The sequence below is a fragment of the Notolepis coatsorum genome (genome assembly GCF_963971535.1).
Source record: "Notolepis coatsorum genome assembly, chromosome: 1".
NCBI lineage: Eukaryota > Metazoa > Chordata > Actinopteri > Aulopiformes > Paralepididae > Notolepis > Notolepis coatsorum.
This window is the reverse complement of record NC_140165.1, coordinates 78,636,667-78,658,511: the sequence shown is the minus strand read 5'-3', so window position 1 is coordinate 78,658,511 and position 21,845 is coordinate 78,636,667. Positions and strand designations below refer to the sequence as shown.

General features: G+C 46.2%; 1 protein-coding gene across 1 annotated transcript in view; it reads left to right on the top strand.

The window, feature by feature from the left end:
• LOC311234450 (serine/threonine-protein kinase DCLK2-like) overlaps positions 1-21,845 on the top strand; it is a 90,602-nt gene that overhangs the window by 43,824 nt on the left and 24,933 nt on the right. The window contains exons 4-6 of the mRNA XM_084321629.1: positions 633-767; positions 12,875-12,963; positions 14,220-14,286. Coding sequence (XP_084177755.1) covers positions 633-767; positions 12,875-12,963; positions 14,220-14,286 — 291 coding nt within the window. The remainder of the gene's footprint in view (positions 1-632; positions 768-12,874; positions 12,964-14,219; positions 14,287-21,845) is intronic.

Genomic DNA, 21,845 nt, shown 5'->3' with positions numbered 1-21,845 from the left:
TTCACAATTGAATCTGTTATTTTTTAAATTTTCTTAATTATTTTTATTATTAAAGTCTAATATAGAATATTAGTTGACAGCTCTAACACACACACACATATGAGGGGATATGCAATTATGCACACATGCAAAGCCACATATTGATGGCTGAAACCTCCTATCCTGTTTTTTGAGAAAACAAAGAAAACATGTTGTTTTCTTGTAGAATGCCATTTTTTTAAGGATACCCAATACAATAAACTGCTTTTGGCTTATGGAAAATGTCTTTCAGACAGACTGAATAGGTGCAGATAGGATGTCTCTCATCATCCAAAGTGAAATCAGAAAATCTAGGATAGGAGGTTTCGCGTTTCAGCCATCAATATGGCTCTCCTCCTTTCAGCCACTGTCCCTTGTCTCTCCTCTCTCGCTCTCGCTCTCGCTCTCGCTCTTTCTCACTCAATTCAATTTGATTCAGTCAGTGTTCAGTTTTAGTGTCTTGAATGATATATGGACAATATAGCAATATTGCTAAAACACTGAAATACAACGGGAAGTATCAAATTATAAATTATTTGTAGTAGATAGATACATAACAGCTGTGTGTGTGTCTCCCCCCTACTCTCTCTCTCTCTCTCTCTCTCTCTCTCCAGAGGTCAGAGCTAAGTCATCTCGGCCGACCGTTCCTCAGAAGCCTACAACTCCCAGGACTCCCAACGGCATATCCTCCAAGACTCCGCCCAAAACCCCACCCAAAACCCCACCCAGAACAAAGTCACCTGGCCCAGGTGTGTGTACCGTCTGTAGTGTGGTAGTGAAAGGGTTAACCTTCTGTAGTGTGGCAGTGAAAGGGTTAACCTTCTGTAGTGTGGTAGTGCAAGGGTTAACCTTCTGTAGTGTGGCAGTGAAAGGGTTAACCTTCTGTAGTGTGGTAGTGAAAGGTTAACCTTCTGTAGTGTAGCAGTGAAAGGGTTAACGTAAGGTTATGTATATAACCAAGTTCTATGAATTATGGTGACGCTCAGCGTCATTCTGCACGCACTTCACTTCGTGCACGAGCACTGAATAAAAAATTCCACAATGTACCTTTACATCCCAACATTTGTCTGGCCACACCCCTATCCGCTTACCTTCATAAGCAGGTGTGTGGTCACCTACTCGCCTCCTTCCCAAACTTTCACCACAAGGCGAGATCAAGGGCCGCAGCGGCGTCCTGACGCTGAGCGTCACCATAATTCATAGAACTTGGTTATATACATAACCTTACGTTCTATTTCATTATGGCTGCCGCTCAGCGTCATTCTGCACAAGAGGAGCTGAGCGGGAGCCAAAGCTCGACAAATGTACCCCGCTGAGGCCCCCCACAACCATCAGACCGGGGAGGACCGAGCCCCCCGACCCTCCCTAATGGAGGGATACCCTCCCTATTGGAGGACGGGAGGGAGACGGATCCGACCGTGCGAAGAGGAACTCAAGCAACTCAACGCACAGGGTGAGCAGACCGTGGCTTGACCCCACGACTACGCACACGCACAACCCGCATGTCACCAGGGAACGAACGGAAGGAACAACCCTCGTTACTGCCCCCAAAATCACGGGGTCAAGAGCAAACTAAACCCCGTGGCAAGGCCGTAGCAGCGGAGCGCGAAGGAAGACCCAGACCCACTGAAGGGACTGGATCCCCTGGAAAAAGGGGGCCCGGAGAGGTCAATGACGCCAGGCATCAAGACCCCACCAGGCGGTCACTTAGTGACACCGCCCCCCACATCGCCAGCGTATTCGGACAGGGCCCTTCCAAGAGCGGGCCCCTTTCCCCCCATTAGTACACCGCCTGGCACACTGACCCTGCAGCACAGGCAGTCAGCATGGCCGTAAAGCATTCAAAGGTTAACCAACGGAAGCAGGCAGCGCACCGGGGAAACCAGGCAGCAGGCTGTAGACCCGAGCCTGGAGCACTGCGGAGAGACGGGTGCCAAAGGGGTCAACTGAAAACAGCCTCCCCGGCGGAAGGGGCGTATGCTGGCGTTGTTGAGCACCATGACAAAGCCTCCATCAAAAAACCCCACCCAGAGGGGTCGAGGCAGAGAAGGCTGACACGATTGGCAGACGTCATGAACGTGCAGGGGCACACTCAACCGGGTAACCCGGGAGTTGACTCTGCTCCAACACACCAGGGAATCAACCACCCTCTCGGTACACAGACGGTGGTTGTTCCTATAACCCCTCAAGAAAAAACTCCAAAACACACCTGCGGGTATACACCAGCTATACCGCAGTACAAGTGTTTCGGTTTCCAAAAAAGGGTTATCCCAGGCCTACGGTTTCAATTAAACATTACTTCGGACCGGGCCCGGCGGCTCGGGAAGCACACAGGGTTACCAGAGGAGGTCCAGAAGACTACCCCAACAGCCCCCTCTTCGCCATGCGTGAGAGAGGAGCGAAAGAAAGGAGACCAGTCCCTTAGGATAGTGCCAGGTACAACGTGTACCCAACAAAGGGTCTCCATAACGCCTAACCCTGTGACACCCGGGCTGACCCGGCATTTTTCCCCCCAAAAAAAGCACAAGTCCCTCAGGGTACCAGAACAGCAGATCTGCATCCCCGGCGGACAACGGGTTAACTGACCTGGACCAGCGCGACCAGAACCAGTCCCGTGCCCTAACCACGCCGACATGCCCACTCCAGAAGAGGGGGTAGGTATGCGTGTCGATCTAAAACATGAAAAGAGGGCGCCACCCAGACGGTCCCATTTGTCCCGCGCTCAGTGGCCCACCCCAAGGGCGTGAGACCCCTCTACCTATGTTCTGATCTATTCCGTTAACATCCCCCAGATATGAACGAGAATTCATCGAGACAACCTAGTAAACCGGCGCTCGGAAGGACAAACTCCATCCCAGTTGCCCTATAAAAAAGCTGTTTTAATAACGAGCAACCAAGGCGCACTTAGCCCCCTGCGTGATTCTTAACAGAAACACCCCGAGCCAGCACTATGTACGCGTCGAGACCCAAACACATCAATGGATAGTCTAGCAAGACACCAGACATTGTTCCTCCAAGTCGCCTGGGAGAACGACACAGAGCCGTCGTGCTTCATGTTCCTTCCTCTTTTTATTTAAAAAAGAAAGAAACACAGACTGACATGAATCCCACGTGACGCAGCTGAGGGTAATTTGTTTTTACATTTTTACATCCCGCCACCCTCGCCACAGGGAGGAGACGGAAATCCCCAGAGAGACTTCCCACGCAAGCTGTATAGATTGAAAAGAATATATTGCAACATTGAGCTATGTAACACTTGGGTTAGGGCTCTCCGAGGAAGGAGGCACTGAACCAATACACACTCAATAATCGAATTGAATCGAATACACACACAATAGAGCAGAACTCCTTTTTTTTGAAGTTCTACTCACCTTGACAATCTGAGGAGGAGGCTCTGAACTCTGAGGAGGCTCCCTCACTGGGAGGGAGGGTCAGAACTCACAGAAGGCTCTTCTCCCTGAAGAAGAGCTCTGTGAGGAGGAGGCTCTGAAAACTCCCTGAAACAGAACCATAACATGGAACCTGACCAACTCACGGAAGTCTTACCAATAGAAACGCGCCCAGTGACGTACTCTATGGTGGGGGAATTTCCGCGGTGCACACGCCCAATCTTTCAGGGTGTGGGACCAGGAAACTCCCCCCCCCCCCCCTTACCCTGTAACGTGCCGAACCAGCAACGTGACAGGAAGCCCGAAGGACAGGGGGTTTTAACCCCTGCCCAAACGGAAAAAGGGGGAGGAAGGGTTTACCAGTTCACCCCTTTACGACCCCTTACCCCTGATACGATGTAATGACAAAGTAGAGCCATGACACCAGTCATAGCATGCTACATGAAGCATTTAACAGCTTCACATAGCTCATGTGCGAACCTGCTATCTGATTTTTACTAAGGAAAAAACACAGAACAGAGAGGGCCCCTTTAAGAGCCCCGGTACCAGACTTACACATGTGCTTCTGTGGGCCAAAACCTAACCCAGTTGTAGATCTCAACGACACACACAACCCTTCATCACAACAAAAAATGGCAAAGTACACTCTTACTACAGAGTAACGCCGTTTTTCATAACGAGAGAGACATAAGTCCTCGATTACGTATTGGCCACAGGCCTTGCTAAGCACACATGACGGTGACCAAACAACCTTTTCCCTAGGAAAAAATTGTTTCTCAAGCAGAAGCACAACCCCAGCAGTTTAAGCTGAGGGTTACATCGTATCCCCACAAACACAGTGACACAATATATTGTAAACAATGTCTGAGAGGAGGGGGGGGGGAGCCCCAGGGAAAAACCGGGGGGGTCACCCCTCCTACCTTACCCTTGATACGACCAGGTTGAACAGCTGAGAGAAGAATTTATTCCTCAATCACATGTCACTAAGCATAGCTTCATAGGTTAATTAACCCACTTAGTTGTGAGTTCAACCACGTTACTAACGTTACATGAACACACATGTTCTCATCACAACTAAACCAGTTCATTTTTACACACGTAAAAAACAACGCCGATTTCCTAGGTAGAGAGAAGCTATACCAGCGACAAGGCAATTCACACACAACACGCGTCGTATCCTCAATGTATTGCAGCAACACACGTTTTGGAAAACATCGTTATTACAAAACATTTAGAAGGGAAGGAAAGAAGAAGTGTTCAAGTCCGGAAGGAGTCCTACCTCCACCCTGAGCGCAGGCCGAGAGGACTGCAACACTGGTTAACGGGACAGCCGAAGTCGAACCCGGCGTCTCCTGCGTTGGTGACGAGGGTAATGTCCGCTGCGCCACCCAGCCGCCGTTCTCCATGTTGACGAAGTCCTCGCTGGCATGGCACCCGGTGTAGGGTCGACTAACATCCTCTGTCAAAGATGACGTCGTAGTCAGAGTGTTTAAGGCTTGTTATACTCACAGCAACGTTCAACAGTGTAGCATTAAGCTAACAGCCGCTCCCGACTGATGGCAACAAGCTAACGTTTCCTAGCCTAGTGACACAACGGGCTAGCGCCGCAGCTAACAGCTGACTGGCTAACAGTAGGCCACACACTAGCACGCAAGCTAAGCAGCTATCACCTGAACTGTACACAATGACATAACAAGCCACACTTCAGACAGGCCGCCGCCTGAATCCCTCCTCATCCTAAGAGAGAAGAGAAAAAAAAATGTCAACACAGTTTTCAACAGTGATTTAACAGACATAACAGCGGAGTCGGCACAATTCCCATACGGGCTGCAGCCGACTTGAGCATGGAACTACCGATAAAGAAGATCCAGACCCACATTTCCTCGTGTTTAGGGTGTACTCTCACATTAATTTGAAAGGTGGGGCCTTCACAGGACAGAGAAGCATCCGCTCGTCCAGAGAACCCCGGGTTTAAACCAGATCTCGGTCGCGGCCCACTAGTTTGACCATCATGGGCGTCAGACCAGGACCCTCCGTCCGTCGCCTAAGAGGCCGAGCAGAGGACCCCAATCTGGGGCCAGCCTTCGTAAAATTGTCAGCCAACCCCCATAGCATTAGCAGACAACTGGTGCTCGCATAGCAAAACATTACTCACCCAGCCCAGAAAACAACCAGTTTCTCACAACAGCCGGTGCCTCCTACAGTCCAGCTGTATAACCGGAGGTTCAATACCTATCCAGCCGCAGCAAGGAGGACTGCAGGTGGGGAGTAGATCAGCGACGCGAGCCCCTAATACGAAAAAGCCGGTGGAGGTCAGAATGATCATCATCTTCCAGACACCCCAGTGACGAAGACATTATCGCCGTATTTTCTCAAATAGTGAGAGAGAAAATAAAGATATAACGTCAACGTATCTCCTTGTTCTTCTGTTTTCCTTTCTTCAGCTAAATACTTTCTTTCCCACGTCAAGTGATTGGTATACAGGCACTCTCTTGGGGTGAAATTTGAGAAGGTGTGGCCCCACCCCTGCTTATGTAGGTAGCAGATGGGGGTGTGGCCAGACGGATGTTGGTATGTAAAGGTGCATTTGTTAAGTTTTTATTCAGTGCACGTCACTGGAGTGAGATATGTGCAGTTGACCCTGAGCGGAAGCTAATACGATATAGAACAATGTATGATATAAACAAACTGAGAATACTATAGTAAAAACTATGTATTATATAGACAAACATAGAATACCGTAATTCCTCTAATAGTAACCGGTATTCAATTAAAAACCGGGTCTCTATTAATGACCGGGTGCGCTGTTGAGCTAAGCAATTATAAGCCGGCCTCCTAATACAAGCCGGGTATATTTTGTTATTGTTGTTATATGCTGGCCTGGCTGTGCAGTAAATACCATATAATGCTATGGTGTTAATGTTTACCAAGAGAGTAAGCCTACCTCAGAATTGTATAAAATGAAGTTATTATTATTATTATTATTATTATTATTATTATTATTATTATTATTATTATTATTATTATTATTATTATTATTATTATTATTATTATTATTATTATTATTATTATAATTATTATTATTATTATACCAGTATTGTGATTGCACTATTTTACTTTATTTAACTTTTTTTGACCACCTGTAATTGCACTGTTTACTACCGTATTTCATACAGTACTTGGTTTCAATAAATGAACCCAGTACATTTTACTGGGTTCAAACTGATGTTGATTTATTCATTATGATCGGTTTGAAAATTAGAAATATAGGCCTCTCTCTTATACATGCCTCCTCCTAATACAAGCCTGGTATCCGCTACAGTTGAAACAAATACAAGCCGGGGTTACTATTAGAGGAATTACGGTACTATAGTAACAACAATGTAGGATATAAACAAACATAGAATACTGTAGTACAAACAATATAGGATATAGACTAACATAGAATACTGTAGTAAATGTATAATTTCCAAAACAGTGTGATCTTTTACTGGCCTGTCTGTGTGTGGTCATCTACCCAGTTGTCCCATGAAACCCATGACCTCACTTCTAATTACACAGCTCAAGCATTTGATTGGACAAAATTACACTTCACTGTGCCGTTTAATCCATCCTGTGATTATTACCCACACACACGTTAGGGGTGCAATGATACTGATACTGGTTCAGATATCGGTCCCAGACCAGGCAACAGGGTATCAGGGGTCTGCATCCCCTTAACAATTGTGTGTATTGAGCCGTACTGTATTGTACCCATTCTGCAATCTGTTAAATAAAGTTTTCATTCATTCAGTTATCAAATATCAGTAATCAAAAGGAAAAAGAATAAAAACCAAACACTACAAAATATACAATATACAAAACTATAGTACAAAATGCAAAAATGAGGTAGAGATGTAGTGAAAATATTTGAGTAATAAATAGATAAAAAAGTGTCAAGTGAATGTTAAGGTGAATGTTTGTCATTGAGCATCCTGATGTCCTGGGGAAAGAAGCTATTTTTGAGTCTCTCTGTACTGGCCACGAGACTCCAGTAGCACTTGCCTGACCGCAGCAGTTCAAAGAGGCAGTTGTTTGGGTGGCTAGAGTCTTTGACTATTCTTAGCCTTGGCCCTGCAACGCCTGGTGTAAATGTGGGAAGCCCATAGGGCTGGGCGATATGGCCTAAATATGATATCACGATATTTTCTGACCTTTTGGCGATACACGATACACATCACGATGTTTTTCTTTTTTACCCCAAACAATTCATTATGAGGCTTACCAAGACAGTATTTGATTTTGCAAGCTAACATTAAAGACAAAATAAAATACCCATGCATTTAGCATTTTTATATTATATATTAGATTTAGATTATTAGATTATATATTGCATATATTTAGCAATGAGATATTATATGATTTAGATATGAAATATGATGAATTGAAAATGGGGGACCCTGATGTAAACAAGACTAAAGTCTTTCTCTGGTCTGCATCCCCTTAACAATTGTATGTATTGAGCTGTACTGTACCCATTCTGCAATATGTTAATAAAGTTTTAAATCAATCAATCAATCAATCAATCAATAGCATTTTAATGAAACTACTGTATATATGTATGTCTCTAAATGTTTTGATGAATTGAAAATGGAGGACCCTTATGTAAAAAAGTCGAAAGTCTTTTTCTGGTCTTCATCCTCCTGTACTGTATTGTACCCATTCTGCAACCCTTTAACAAAGTCTTCACTCATTAATTCTGACGGAAACATATAATTTTGATTGACAGTCGAGTCTGCCAATTACGTCACAGCGCTTGCACCCGCCCTGCTGTTCTTAGCACCAATCGGCAAGCTCCTAGTTTTTTACTTCCTGAATGTCCTGTGGCTGAACAACGTCAACAAAGCTACTAACGTTAGCTCCCCGCGGCCGTCGAGTAGGAGACCAGTGCTCAACAGGATGACTAAATGAGGCATAATGATTTTACTACAACGAATGTTATAATAAAAGCCTTTCCATACATCTGTCTGATTGAAAACTTTATTAACAGACCGCGGAATGGGCATATCTCAGCACGGGCTGAGATATGAAAGAGTAACGTGTGGACAGATTGACGCGACACAATCCTCTTGGGCAAAACATCACGATATCCACGATACGTTGAAAAAGTGTATCGTTAATGAACTGTACCCGATATTTATATAATATCGTCATATCGCCCAGCCCTAGAAGCCCACCTCCAATTGTGCGTGTGGCTGATTGGGCCACTCTCTGCAGTCTGCATGAGTCTTCCGGCTTTCGACATGGACAGTCGCATTATTCTCAGCTCCCAACAACGACGTCAAAGTAAATCAACAACAAGGTTTACTATACACTTTCTACTCACCCTACTTTGGATTACGGATCAGTACCTTAATTCAACATGGAAATGCCACCAGACAGGAGTGGATAAGGTAAAAAAAGAGTCCCATTGCGACTTTTACCTTCTAAATGGCTCGGAGAGGAAACATCCATCCATGGGGACTGCAGCAATACACAGCGTGTTAACGTCGAATCCGGGACGAAAGAGTTTACCCCCATCGGGCAGGTTTGATAGAAGATCAATGATCTTCTTATACCTGCTTCTTTCGGGAGACATTCCGCAGAACCCAGGTCCAGTTATCACTCGGTACCAAGCGAGACAACTCGGACTACAGACGCAAACAGCGACGACCACCGTTGCGACCAATGCATCATCCAACATCAACAACCCTCCACCGCCCACTACTGGATCACCGGCGCAACTACAACGGAACGCCCGAGGGACCAGAACTAGACGGGATGAACCAGAGGCTACAACACCGGTGCAAATCACAAGAAATCCAACCGGCAACCCCACGGACAAATCGCCTGATAAATTAGCCAACCTAGCCAGGCTGGCTATGTTTACCAGCCCAGGAGAACAAAGGGTTGCCGCCAGAAAAGACAGGACAAAGGATCCCCCCTCCCCACACACCAGCACACAGACCTCACGGAGACAACAACAAAGCCCCCCCCCTCCCTCCCCCACAGCAGCACCAGAAAACCAATTACCTGGAACTTGAAGACATCAATAACACAGCTAATAAAAACGGACTACACATCTTTCACCTTAATGTGAACAGCATTAAGCATAAGCTGGACGAAATAAGAAACCTGTTTATGAGCGGTAAGGTAGACTTATTATGCTTTACTGAAACTAAACTTGATCCATCTGTAACAGACCCTGAAATAGAAATAGAGAACTATACTATAGTCCGTAATGACAGAAACCAGTATGGAGGTGGTGTTTGTATGTACATACATAAGGACACCAAATTCATTACCCGTACTGACCTTCATCATGAGACAATTGAAACCGTATGGGTGGAAATTTTATTTGAAAGGGCAAAATCTGTTCTAGTCGGCACAATATACAGACCGCCAGATCAAACTGGCTTTTATGATACTATGGATGTGTGCTTAGCTGGAGCTGAGGATGCAGAAAAAATTCTTATTGGGGATTGGAACACGGATATGCAACAAAAAGATGCACCCGTCTTCAAATCCTTCAATAGGTTTTGTGATCTGCACGGCCTCAGCCAACTAATCACCCAACCCACAAGGATATGTGAATCAACTCAGACTACCATTGACCTCATACTGACCTCTGACAAGTCCAAGATATCCAATAAAGGGGTTATAGCATGCGGGTTAAGTGATCATTATATGATATTCTGTACCCGCAAAAAGCTAAAACTAAAGGCTGGCTGTCACAAAACAGTCACATCTAGAGACCTCAAAACCTACTCTAGCGAGGCCTTTAACCTTGAACTGGAGAGTCTGGACTGGTCAGATGAACTCAATGGTACACTGGTTGAAGAAACTTGGCTTGGCTTCAAAACCAAATTTTCATCAATACTAAACAACATGGCCCCCCTAAGAACCACCAGGGTAAAAAATCGCGCTGAGCCATGGATGCACACTGAAATACTGACCGCTATGAAAGCCAGAGACAAAAAATGCTCTGAGTTTCGTAAAAGTCAGTCAAAGCTTACCAAAAGCACGAGCAGTGAACTCCAAGACCACGTGACTGAACTCAAACTAGAAAGAAACAGACTAAGAAATGACGTAAACTCCATGATCAAAACTGCTAAAAAAAATTTCATCAATGACAAAACCGAGGAAAACAAAAATAAACCACGTGAACTTTGGAAATTACTCAACAATCAACTAGGCTGCAGTAAAAAACTCAAAACCAGGTTCTCAAACATAAACATAAAGACGGACAACACGCTCATCACAGACAAGCTGGATGTAGCCAATTACTTAAACACTTTCTTCACAAACATAGCCACAACACTGGTAAACAAACTACCCTCCCACTCAGGGCAGTATGGGGTAGAACACATAGTAGCATACTACAAGAACCTAGGCGTCCACAAAGACTACTTCAAACTGGAAATAGTAACTACAGATGAGGTACTCAAAAAACTGAGCGCCCTCCAACCAAACAAGGCCACTGGCCATGACAACATCCCCTCCAAATTCCTCAGAGACTCAGCAGCAGCCATCACCCCAGTCATCACACACATAATAAACCTCTCCATAAAACAGGGACACGTCCCCAAGGACTTCAAAATTGCGAGAGTAACACCCCTGCACAAAAAGGGCAGCAAATTAGACCCGGGTAACTACCGCCCTGTTTCTATCCTTACATCCATCTCGAAAGTCATGGAAAAAATAGTATACGAACAGATCGAAAAGTACCTCGCGGAAAAAAATCTAATCTACGAATTCCAATCTGGCTTCAGAACATCCCACTCCACTGACACATGCCTTCTCTACTTGAACGGCCACATCAAACAAGAGGTGGACGCGGGCAAATACTGCGGCATGGTCATGCTGGACCTACAAAAGGCCTTCGACACTGTCAATCACCATTCTGATTGACAAGCTAAAAGCAATTGGTTTTGATAGTTTATCAGTGAGCTGGATACAATCCTACCTGGAGGGGAGGGAACAGATGGTGGAAGTAAACGGTACACTATCCCCCCCCCTCACAGTGAGCTGTGGTGTTCCACAAGGAAGCATACTAGGACCGCTACTATTCCTAATTTATGCAAATGACATGTCGTCAGCTTGTGACTGCAACTTGTTCCTGTTTGCGGACGACTCAGCCCTGCTGGTCTCTGACAAGAACAAGTTACAGGTTGAAAAAGCCCTCGGCTCGGAACTAGGCAAAATCTGCATATGGCTCGCCGACAACAAACTATCATTACACATGGGCAAAACAGAGTCCATTCTCTTCGGTTCAAATAACAAACTCAGCAAGACCGACGGCTTCTCGGTTACAGTGGGTGACAATATTATCACAAGGAAAGATGAAATTACCTACCTGGGTTCCATCCTAGAGGCTAATCTTTCCTGTGACAAAATGGCATCCAATGTAATAAAAAAAGTCAACCAACGAACGCGATTCTTGTACCGGATCTCCTCTCTGGTAAACAAGAATACCCTGAAGACTCTAGCAGGAGCACTCATTCAAGGGTACTACGACTATGCTTGCACCTCATGGTACCAAAGCACCTCAAAGGCACTAAAAAACAAATTACAAACATCTCAAAACAAGCTAGTCAGACTACTACTTGACCTGACTCCTAGAACCCACCTCACCCCTGCCCACTTTGACAACCTAGGATGGCTTAGAGTAGACGACAGAGTACAGCAACTTGCAATGGGCCTGGTCTACAAGATACACTACGCGACCAAGGTACCCATGTACATGTCAAAATACTTCCCAAAGGTCAGTGAATACCACGATCACAACACCAGAGGGAGCTCCACAAATCATGTAAAACCCAGATTCGGATCAAACAAGGGACTAAACACGTTTCGCAATTATGCCACATCAATGTGGAACGCCCTGCCTAAAGCTGTAAAGGAATGTGAATCACTACCCACCTTCAAAAACACTCTCAAAAAACACCTACGTGAGACTGCAATTCGAAACTGGCCCCTACAAATGTCCTAACCTAGTTGTACAGTAAATGACCAAGTAAGGCTTTGTCAATATTCCAATGTACAGTGTAAAATGTGTGTGTGTCCCCTTCCCAACCCCCCTTCAATTCATATTGACATTCATGACATACTCAACATACATGACATTTATGGCATAGGGACATACAGGTATTTAGTACTGATACATTTGTGACATATACGGTATTCAAATATACAGTACTGTTACCCATAGATCCTGACAGTATATACATATGATGATGGGGAGGGGACTGTACATTAGGAGGGGGTGGGTGGGTGGGTGGGAGAGAAATATACATAGGGTGGGGAGGAGACTGTACATTAGGAGGGGGTGGGAGAGAAATATACATACGGTGGGGAGGAGACTGTACATTTGGAGGGGGTGGGGGTTTCAGTTGTTCAAATCAGTCAATGTCACCAGTCAGATTGACTCTTTTATTTCTCTCTCTTAGCCAATGAGGTGTCAGGCTCCCAGCCAACAGGAAGGTCATCCAGATCTAGCCCCTCCCCCACCAGCCCTGGACCACGACACAGCCTCAAGGTGAGACGATGTCAGTGGCTGTGTTTACAATCAGATTGGAATCATCATTCAGATTTGAATGATTCAGATCGAAATCATTCAGATCGGAATCGTTCAAATTGAAATCATTCAGATTAGAATAATTCAGATCCAAATTGCAGCGTGCGTGCGCCTTTTGGAGAACTATTTCAGTACCACAACCCAGAGAACGCGCTGCTTCTTATATCTGCCTACGACTTTGGAACACAGCGTTCTGTCTAAACGCACACGCGGTGGCGGCATTGTACCGTCTCTGCTTTGTTTCGGTGTGAAGAAGCCGGCAGAAGGAAGGTTGAACATTTAAAATCAAACGTACATGTTACTAAATAAAGTGAACCATGTTTAAAGCATGTAATCAGAACCCAGAAGGGCCAGGCGGTCAGGTGGCGTAGCGGAGATTGCGCTCGTCACCAATGCAAGAGGCTGCGGTTTCGACTCCCGGAGTCAGCATTGCCTTGGCTTGGGCTGATCGCTATACTAACTCGTTTGGCTGGGTTAGGGGGAGGGAAGCCGTGGGTGGGAAATTGGCGTTGTGGACAGCGACGCCTACAGGTCAGGTCTGGGCGCCTGCTGAGCGAAAGGCAGGACTTGAGAAAGGCAGCGTGACCTCCCACGCGTTACACTTCACCAATGAGAGCCCTCGCTGCCAGGTGAGAAGAGAGCCACTGGCTGTCGCCGCACGTGTCGGAGGAAGCGTGCGGATACTTGGTTCCCTTGTACCGACCAGTAGGAGAACATGCGCACAACAAGCAGGTAGGGGAGGGGGGGGGGGGAATTGGCACAACGACTAAATTGGGACGGGGAGAAAACAGAAAAATCGGAGAAAGAGAGATACAAAAAAAATTATAATAATAACCCAGAAGGGCCCTGCCTACACTCTTCTTTAATTCATATTTAATATATATTTAATTCATAATTCACCACCTACATTTTGCTGCTTCTTAATAAGAAAGCACAGCAGAAACTAAATATAGTCTGTTTCGTTAACATTTTTGTCTTGTCTTAGTCATAGGAAAAGATGTATGATGAATCGATGATGATGATGCATATTTTTCATCAACATTTTTATTATTCGTTTGAAATGAACACTGATGTGCAACAGCTACAATGGAACATGTGATTGTGATCTAGTGAATTCATTAACTGTGTCAAGTTACTCATCTCCCCTTTCTATTTATGCTGATCACTGTTAATCCTGCTCCCCCTCTCTCTCGCTCTCGCTCTCTCTCTCTCCCCAGATCTCTCTCCACCAGTCCTCAGATGTCAACGGAGCGCCAGACAAGCCTGATGACACCAGCCCTGAAGGTAGAGAGAGAGAGACATAGTGAGAAAGAGAGAGATTTTGTTTGTGATAACAGCTGGCATGATCACACCACCCAGCATGCTGGAGGGTGTGTGTGTGTGTGTGAGAGTGAATGTCTGTCTGTCTGTCTGTCTGTCTGTGTCTGTCTGTCTGTGTATTCTTTTTTTGTCTGTCTGCTGTGTGTATGCTAGATAAGATAATATATTCCTTTAGTGATCCCCTTGGGGAAATTCAGGCATCATAGCAGCATGGTGGGGATGAATGAATGAATGAATGAATGAAAACTTTATTTAACAGATTGCAGAATGGGTACAATACAGTACGGCTCAATACACACAATTGTTAAGAGAGCTGTTCAGTGGGGTGAGTGTTGCTTAGCTGTTCAGAGGGTGAGTGTTGCTTTAAGAGAGCTGTTCAGGGGGTGAGTGTTGCTTTAAGAGAGCTGTTCAGGGGGTGAGTGTTGCTTTAAGAGAGCTGTTCAGGGGGTGAGTGTTGCTTTAAGAGAGCTGTTCAGGGGTGAGTGTTGCTTTAAGAGAGCTGTTCAGGGGGTGAGTGTTGCTTTAAGAGAGCTGTTCAGGGGGTGAGTGTTGCTTTAAGAGAGCTGTTCAGGGGGTGAGTGTTGCTTTAAGAGAGCTGTTCAGGGGGTGAGTGTTGCTTTAAGAGAGCTGTTCAGGGGGTGAGTGTTGCTTTAAGAGAGCTGTTCAGGGGGTGAGTGTTGCTTTAAGAGAGCTGTTCAGGGGGTGAGTGTTGCTTTAAGAGAGCTGTTCAGGGGGTGAGTGTTGCTTTAAGAGAGCTGTACAGGGGGGGGTGAGTGTTGCTTTAAGAGAGCTGTTCAGGGGTGAGTGTTGCTTTAAGAGAGCTGTTCAGGGGTGAGTGTTGCTTTAAGAGAGCTGTTCAGGGGGTGAGTGTTGCTTTAAGAGAGCTGTTCAGGGGGGGGGGTGAGTGTTGCTTTAAGAGAGCTGTTCAGGGGGTGAGTGTTGCTTTAAGAGAGCTGTTCAGAGGGTGAGTGTTGCTTTAAGAGAGCTGTTCAGGGGGTGAGTGTTGCTTTAAGAGAGCTGTTCAGAGGGTGAGTGTTGCTTTAAGAGAGCTGTTCAGGGGGTGAGTGTTGCTTTAAGAGAGCTGTTCAGGGGGTGAGTGTTGCTTTAAGAGAGCTGTTCAGGGGGGGGGGGTGAGTGTTGCTTTAAGAGAGCTGTTCAGGGGGTGAGTGTTGCTTTAAGAGAGCTGTTCAGGGGTGAGTGTTGCTTTAAAGAGCTGTTCAGGGGGTGAGTGTTGCTTTAAGAGAGCTGTTCAGGGGGTGAGTGTTGCTTTAAGAGAGCTGTTCAGAGGGTGAGTGTTGCTTTAAGAGAGCTGTTCAGAGGGTGAGTGTTGCTTTAAGAGAGCTGTTCAGGGGGTGAGTGTTGCTTTAAGAGAGCTGTTCAGGGGTGAGTGTTGCTTTAAGAGAGCTGTTCAGGGGGTGAGTGTTGCTTTAAGAGAGCTGTTCAGGGGGTGAGTGTTGCTTTAAGAGAGCTGTTCAGGGGGTGAGTGTTGCTTTAAGAGAGCTGTTCAAGGGTGAGTGTTGCTTTAAGAGAGCTGTTCAGGGGTGAGTGTTGCTTTAAGAGAGCTGTTCAGGGGGTGAGTGTTGCTTTAAGAGAGCTGTTCAGGGGGTGAGTGTTGCTTTAAGAGAGCTGTTCAGGGGGTGAGTGTTGCTTTAAGAGAGCTGTTCAGGGGGTGAGTGTTGCTTTAAGAGAGCTGTTCAGAGGGTGAGTGTTGCTTTAAGAGAGCTGTTCAGGGGGTGAGTGTTGTTTTAAAGAGCTGTTCAGGGGGTGAGTGTTGCTTTAAGAGAGCTGTTCAGAGGGTGAGTGTTGCTTTAAGAGAGCTGTTCAGGGGGTGAGTGTTGTTTTAAAGAGCTGTTCAGGGGTGAGTGTTGCTTTAAGAGAGCTGTTCAGGGGTGAGTGTTGCTTTAAAGAGCTGTTCAGGGGTGAGTGTTACTTTAAAGAGCTGTTCAGGGGGTGAGTGTTGCTTTAAGAGAGCTGTTCAGGGGGTGAATGTTGTTTTAAAGAGCTGTTCAGGGGTGAGTGTTGTTTTAAAGAGCTGTTCAGGGGTGAGTGTTGCTTTAAGAGAGCTGTTCAGGGGGTGAGTGTTGCTTTAAAGAGCTGTTCAGGGGTGAGTTGCTTTAAGAGAGCTGTTCAGAGGGTGAGTGTTGCTTTAAGAGAGCTGTTCAGGGGGTGAGTGTTGCTTTAAGAGAGCTGTTCAGGGGGTGAGTGTTGCTTTAAGAGAGCTGTTCAGGGGTGAGTGTTGCTTTAAGAGAGCTGTTCAGGGGTGAGTGTTGTTTTAAAGAGCTGTTCAGGGGTGAGTGTTGCTTTAAGAGAGCTGTTCAGGGGGTGAGTGTTGCTTTAATAGAGCTGTTCAGGGGTGAGTGTTGCTTTAAGAGAGCTGTTCAGGGGGTGAGTGTTGCTTTAAGAGAGCTGTTCAGGGGGTGAGTGTTGCTTTAAAGAGCTGTTCAGGGGGTGAGTGTTGCTTTAAGAGAGCTGTTCAGGGGGTGAGTGTTGCTTTAAAGGATAACTCCACTATTTTGGGAAATTAGCTTATTTAACATCTTCCCTGGAGTTAGACAAGAAGATGCATACCTTTTTTGTCTCTGTGCGTGCATTTTAGCTTTGGGAATAGATGCTCCGTTAGCATAGCTTAGCTTCATCACTGGAAGTGGGGGAGGACAGTAGCCTTACAGTGCCTTACAGTGTATTGCAAGGTCTGACATTGACCAAACTTGATATGCATGACCTTGGTGGGCTCTAGGTCAACTCCTGAAAAGGGGGTCAATGTCAGACCTTGCAATCAAAAGTTAGGGGCGCACTGAAATTATGGCAAGGGTTATTAGCCCCCTAACTTTTGATTGCAAAGTCTGACATTGACCCCCTTTTCAGGAGTTGACCTAGAGCCCACCAAGGTCATGCATATCAAGTTTGGTCAATGTCAGACCTTGCAATACACTGTAAGGCACTGTAAGGCTACTGTCCTCCCCCACTTCCAGTGATGAAGCTAAGCTATGCTAACGGAGCATCTATTCCCAAAGCTAAAATGCACGCACAGAGACAAAAAAGGTATGCATCTTCTTGTCTAACTCCAGGGAAGATGTTAAATAAGCTAATTTCCCAAAATAGTGGAGTTATCCTTTAAGAGAGCTGTTCAGGGGGTGAGTGTTGCTTTAAGAGAGCTGTTCAGGGGGTGAGTGTTGCTTTAAGAGAGCTGTTCAGGGGTGAGTGTTTGGGTCTCACACTGGAGGGTTGTTAGTTCTGGAGTAACGGGAGAGAGAAGGAGAGCTAGTTTCCTACATTGAAGTTTTGGCGTTTAAGGACATCATCACCCGGCCACTCGCAGTTGTAATCGTGCATCGCATGGAGGAATAAATACCCACAACAAAGTTCTAAAGATCTGCCTCTGGCTTTCTGTAGCTCCGCTAAGCTACTCAGGAGTAGAGAACCAGTGTGGTTACTGGTTATAGTGAGTAGAGAACCAGTGTGGTTACTGGTTATAGTGAGTAGAGAACCAGTGTGGTTACTGGTTATAGTGAGTAGAGAACCAGTGTGGTTACTGGTTATAGTGAGTAGAGAACCAGTGTGGTTACTGGTTATAGTGAGTAGAGAACCAGTGTGGTTACTGGTTATAGTGAGTAGAGAACCAGTGTGGTTACATTCAATCCAATCCAAAGGGTGCATTACCATCCGGCAGACGATAGGGGGCGGTATTTTCCCTGTTCAAACTCAGACAGAGTCCCAGTGGGTAACGTGGAGGCTAGATTGATGAAAAATGAATGGAAATCGATGGGATTTCGATGGGTGGGATAAAATATACACATACGGTGGGGAGGAGACTGTCTATTAGGAGGGGGTGGGGGGGGGGGGTTGGACATTTACGGTGGCCAGTTTCGGGGGAAATTGTTAAAGTGGGGGAGGGGAGGTACAGGTACATGTGATAGTAGAAGACATGATACAGGTCATAAAATGATAGTACAATGGATAAGTAACAATAAACATTTATTTAAAATAGGGAGTGTAAACAATATATAATATAATAATATAAAGTTTGTGTATGTGTAGGCTAGTTGTAAGAGGCAGACCTTGTTTACCCTAACCCACCGAACCACAGCAGATCTCCAGAGATTACCTTATAGCGTTCCACTTGAACCCTTACACTACCATACTACCAAATGGTTAACCCTTTTTATTTATTTATTTTTACTTACATTTTTATTGACATTTATAGACATACAACACTTAGACAATACTTAAAATGACATCAAATACATAACAATACACTGACATGGGTCCTTTGAATTCCTATGATATATGGCTACGTTCAGCAACCCAGACCCCCATAAGAGGGACCCCCCCCCCGCCATCCACCCCGAGAAATAGGACTCCCTCACATCCCAGGTCCGCCCCACGCGGGGCCGAGCACCCAGCGACACGGGTCCCTTGAATTAAATTGGGCTAGGTTCAGTAGAGGAGAGAGGGGAGGGTACTCCCCCCCCCCACCTAGCCAAGCCCGCTACCTCCCATGTCACCAAGAACCCCACCCCACGTACATCGACCCCACAACATATAAGACTCCACTCTCCCGGGCCGAGCCGCGGAAACGATGCCCCCCCACTGAGCTAAGCCCGTAGGACTCCCCCATATCCCAGGTCCGCTACGCGCGGGGCTGAGTGCCCAGCGACACGGGTCCCTTGAATTAAATTGGGCCAGGCCCAGTAGAGGAGAGGAGAGGTCACTCCTCCCCACCGAGCCAAGCCCACTACCTCCCATGTCACAGAGAACCCCACCCCACGCACACCGACCCCACAACACACAAGACCCCACTGGGCAAAGCTCAGCCACTCTGATCCCCATAAGAGAAACCCCTCTTTCCCGCCATCCTCCCCGAGAGACAGAACACCCCCATATCCCAGGTCCACCATGCGCGGAGCCGAGCACCCAGAGCCCCCACCCACCCCCGCCCAACCGCCAGGCCCCCGGGAACCCCAAGCCCAGGCCTGCAGAAGGCCAGAGCACCACGCCTCAATGGCCTCCCGCGACCCCCCAAGCCCGGTGTCCCCCCGGCCCGGCGACCAGACCGCCCAGAGGGCCTGAAGGACCCCCCCCCCCCCCCCGTACAGACCTTACAACACGCAAGGCCCCCCCCTCCCGGGTCGAACCGCCGGAGCGATGGCCCCTCCCCCCGACATTCCCCCCCACTGAACAAAGCCTGCCCACTTCTGTACGTCCCATGTCACTGATATCACCATGTACATTTATAGCAAACGCTATTCTAACATGACTTACAAAATAAAACTGAAAACAAAATAGGCCATATAATTAGCACTTCCCAGTTTTTGCCCCTGTTGGCGGGTTGGAGGGGAATCTGCTCTCCTGGGGAGAGGCCCCCCCCTAGTGACAGAGTTATCCCCAATGGAGATTCTCCCAAGTCCCTATTATTGTCTTTTTTTTTTTTTTTTTTCCTTCACAGATGATCATGTGCACATTCAAAGCAACTGCTATTCTAACATAACTCAAAGAAAAAAGACAACATTTGGTGCTCCCATGGTGTTAGAGGATCTTAATCGTATCCCTCTGTTCCCTGTTGGAAGGGTGAGGAGTAATGGCTCTCCTAGTGAGAGGGCTCCCCTTAGTGGCGAAGTGCACACTATATAAGTCCAACATTTGTTCTGTGAACGGCCTCAGAGCTCCCGGTCAATGCTCTGAATTTGTTGTGTTCATTTGTATTGTGTGTCACGTGTAATCCTGTAGTTCCTTCATACCAGTCCATCGTGTATTATTCCCCAATATGTTTCCTAATCAGCGTGTCCCTTTTTAAAAAAATTATCAAATCGTTTGTCTATAACGTGTGTATTGTAAATCATAGTGTTAATTATTCTAAATTCTGGTGCTATAGTTTTCTTATACTTCTTGGGGTAACTGTTCAATTATCTTTCCTCTGTTGCATCTATTCTCATGCCCAGGTTCCCCATGTGTATGTTTGTATTGGGTACTCTTCCACGTTGATTTTGTCTTGTATCCTTCCTTGGATCACCGTGGCCCTTCACTTCTCTTCTCCTCCATGTCCCTTTCTCGTGTCCTTTTGTCGTTCTTCATAGTTGATCTGCTTGGAATCGGTTCAGGTCCCCTCTTTTCCTCTTTCCGTCCTCCTCTCCTCATCCTCGTCTCTTGGTTCTGGTCTACCTGCACACTCTCTCCATCCTCTGCGTCAGCGTAGGCCTCTCTCCTTCCCCTCCCGGCACCTTCCATCCTCTCCGCGCCATGTCCCTCGCCGCCTCCTGCACGTTGTTCTGGTTCCTTTCTTTTTCTGAATTTTCTTTATTTCTACATAGCTTCGACGCCTCATTGCCACCCCCGTTGGATTTTCAGTGTTACATTGAATGCTCCGCATTGCTCCTAATCCAATCTGCGTGGTGGCCTGGTTAGCCTCTATGTTAGCTTGTAAGCTAGTTTGAATGTTAGCCTGTAGCTTCTCTGCACTGACATTCAGCGTCCCGCTAGCTTGTTCTACCTGTTGCATCATTGCCTCATGTTGAGTCTTTTCCGTCTGTGTATTTACTTCATCTGGGGTTGCCTTTCTTTCATTTGTCCTCGTGTTCATTCTTCCTTCTTTCTTTTGTCCTCGAATCTTCACTTTTTATTTAGTTTTGAATTGTTTTACTTCCTTTTTTTGATATTCATTGACCGGGAGCTCTTTCATGTGGCTGCTCACCAGAACGTCGCAAACCGGAAGTTCTGTTAACCCTTTCACTGTGACAATACAGAAGGTTAACCCTTTCACTGCCACATGACAAAGGGTTAACCCTTTCACAGCCACACTACAGAAGGTTAACCTTCTGTAGTGTGGTAGTGAAAGGGTGTAAAGTCTTAACAAAAACTAGACAATTCCGCAGGGGAAATTGTGAAAGTGTGGGTGACGCCTGTGCCCCGCCGGCCAAATGGGGAGGATCTTCCAGCAGAGTCCGATGACCCCTCTCGCGAATCTCTACGACAAACGGTTCAAAAGATACACAAAATGGCAGGGCCTAATAATCGTGGATGTGGCAAACATAGACCAATGAAAGAGGATATCCCCACTGAGTCCAATGGCAAGTCTCTATGACAAACGGTTCACGAGATATGCAAAGGGTTAGGGGCATGGCTTTACAATGGGGGTGTGGTTTCAGAAAAGGGGCGTGGTTATAGACCAATGAATGTAGAAGTATGTAATGAGTTGATTGACACCTGCCTTAAGTCTCTACGACAAGCGGTTCTTGAGGTATGAAAGGAGTGAGGCATATGCATTGGGGGCGTGGCTTAAGAAAGGGCGTGGTTAACATAGACCAATGAATGTAGAAGTCTGTACTGTGTTGATTGACACCTTCCATAAGCGTGTGTGTGTAGGGCTGTCGCGGTATGACATTTTCTCACCGCGGTTGTGTGTGTGGCTAATCACCAATTTTTTTTTTTAATTATTATTATAATTTTTTTTATACCTGTATATATATTTTTTTATTATTAACACATTCCCTGCCACGCAATTTGAGCATCTTATACCACTCTCTGCC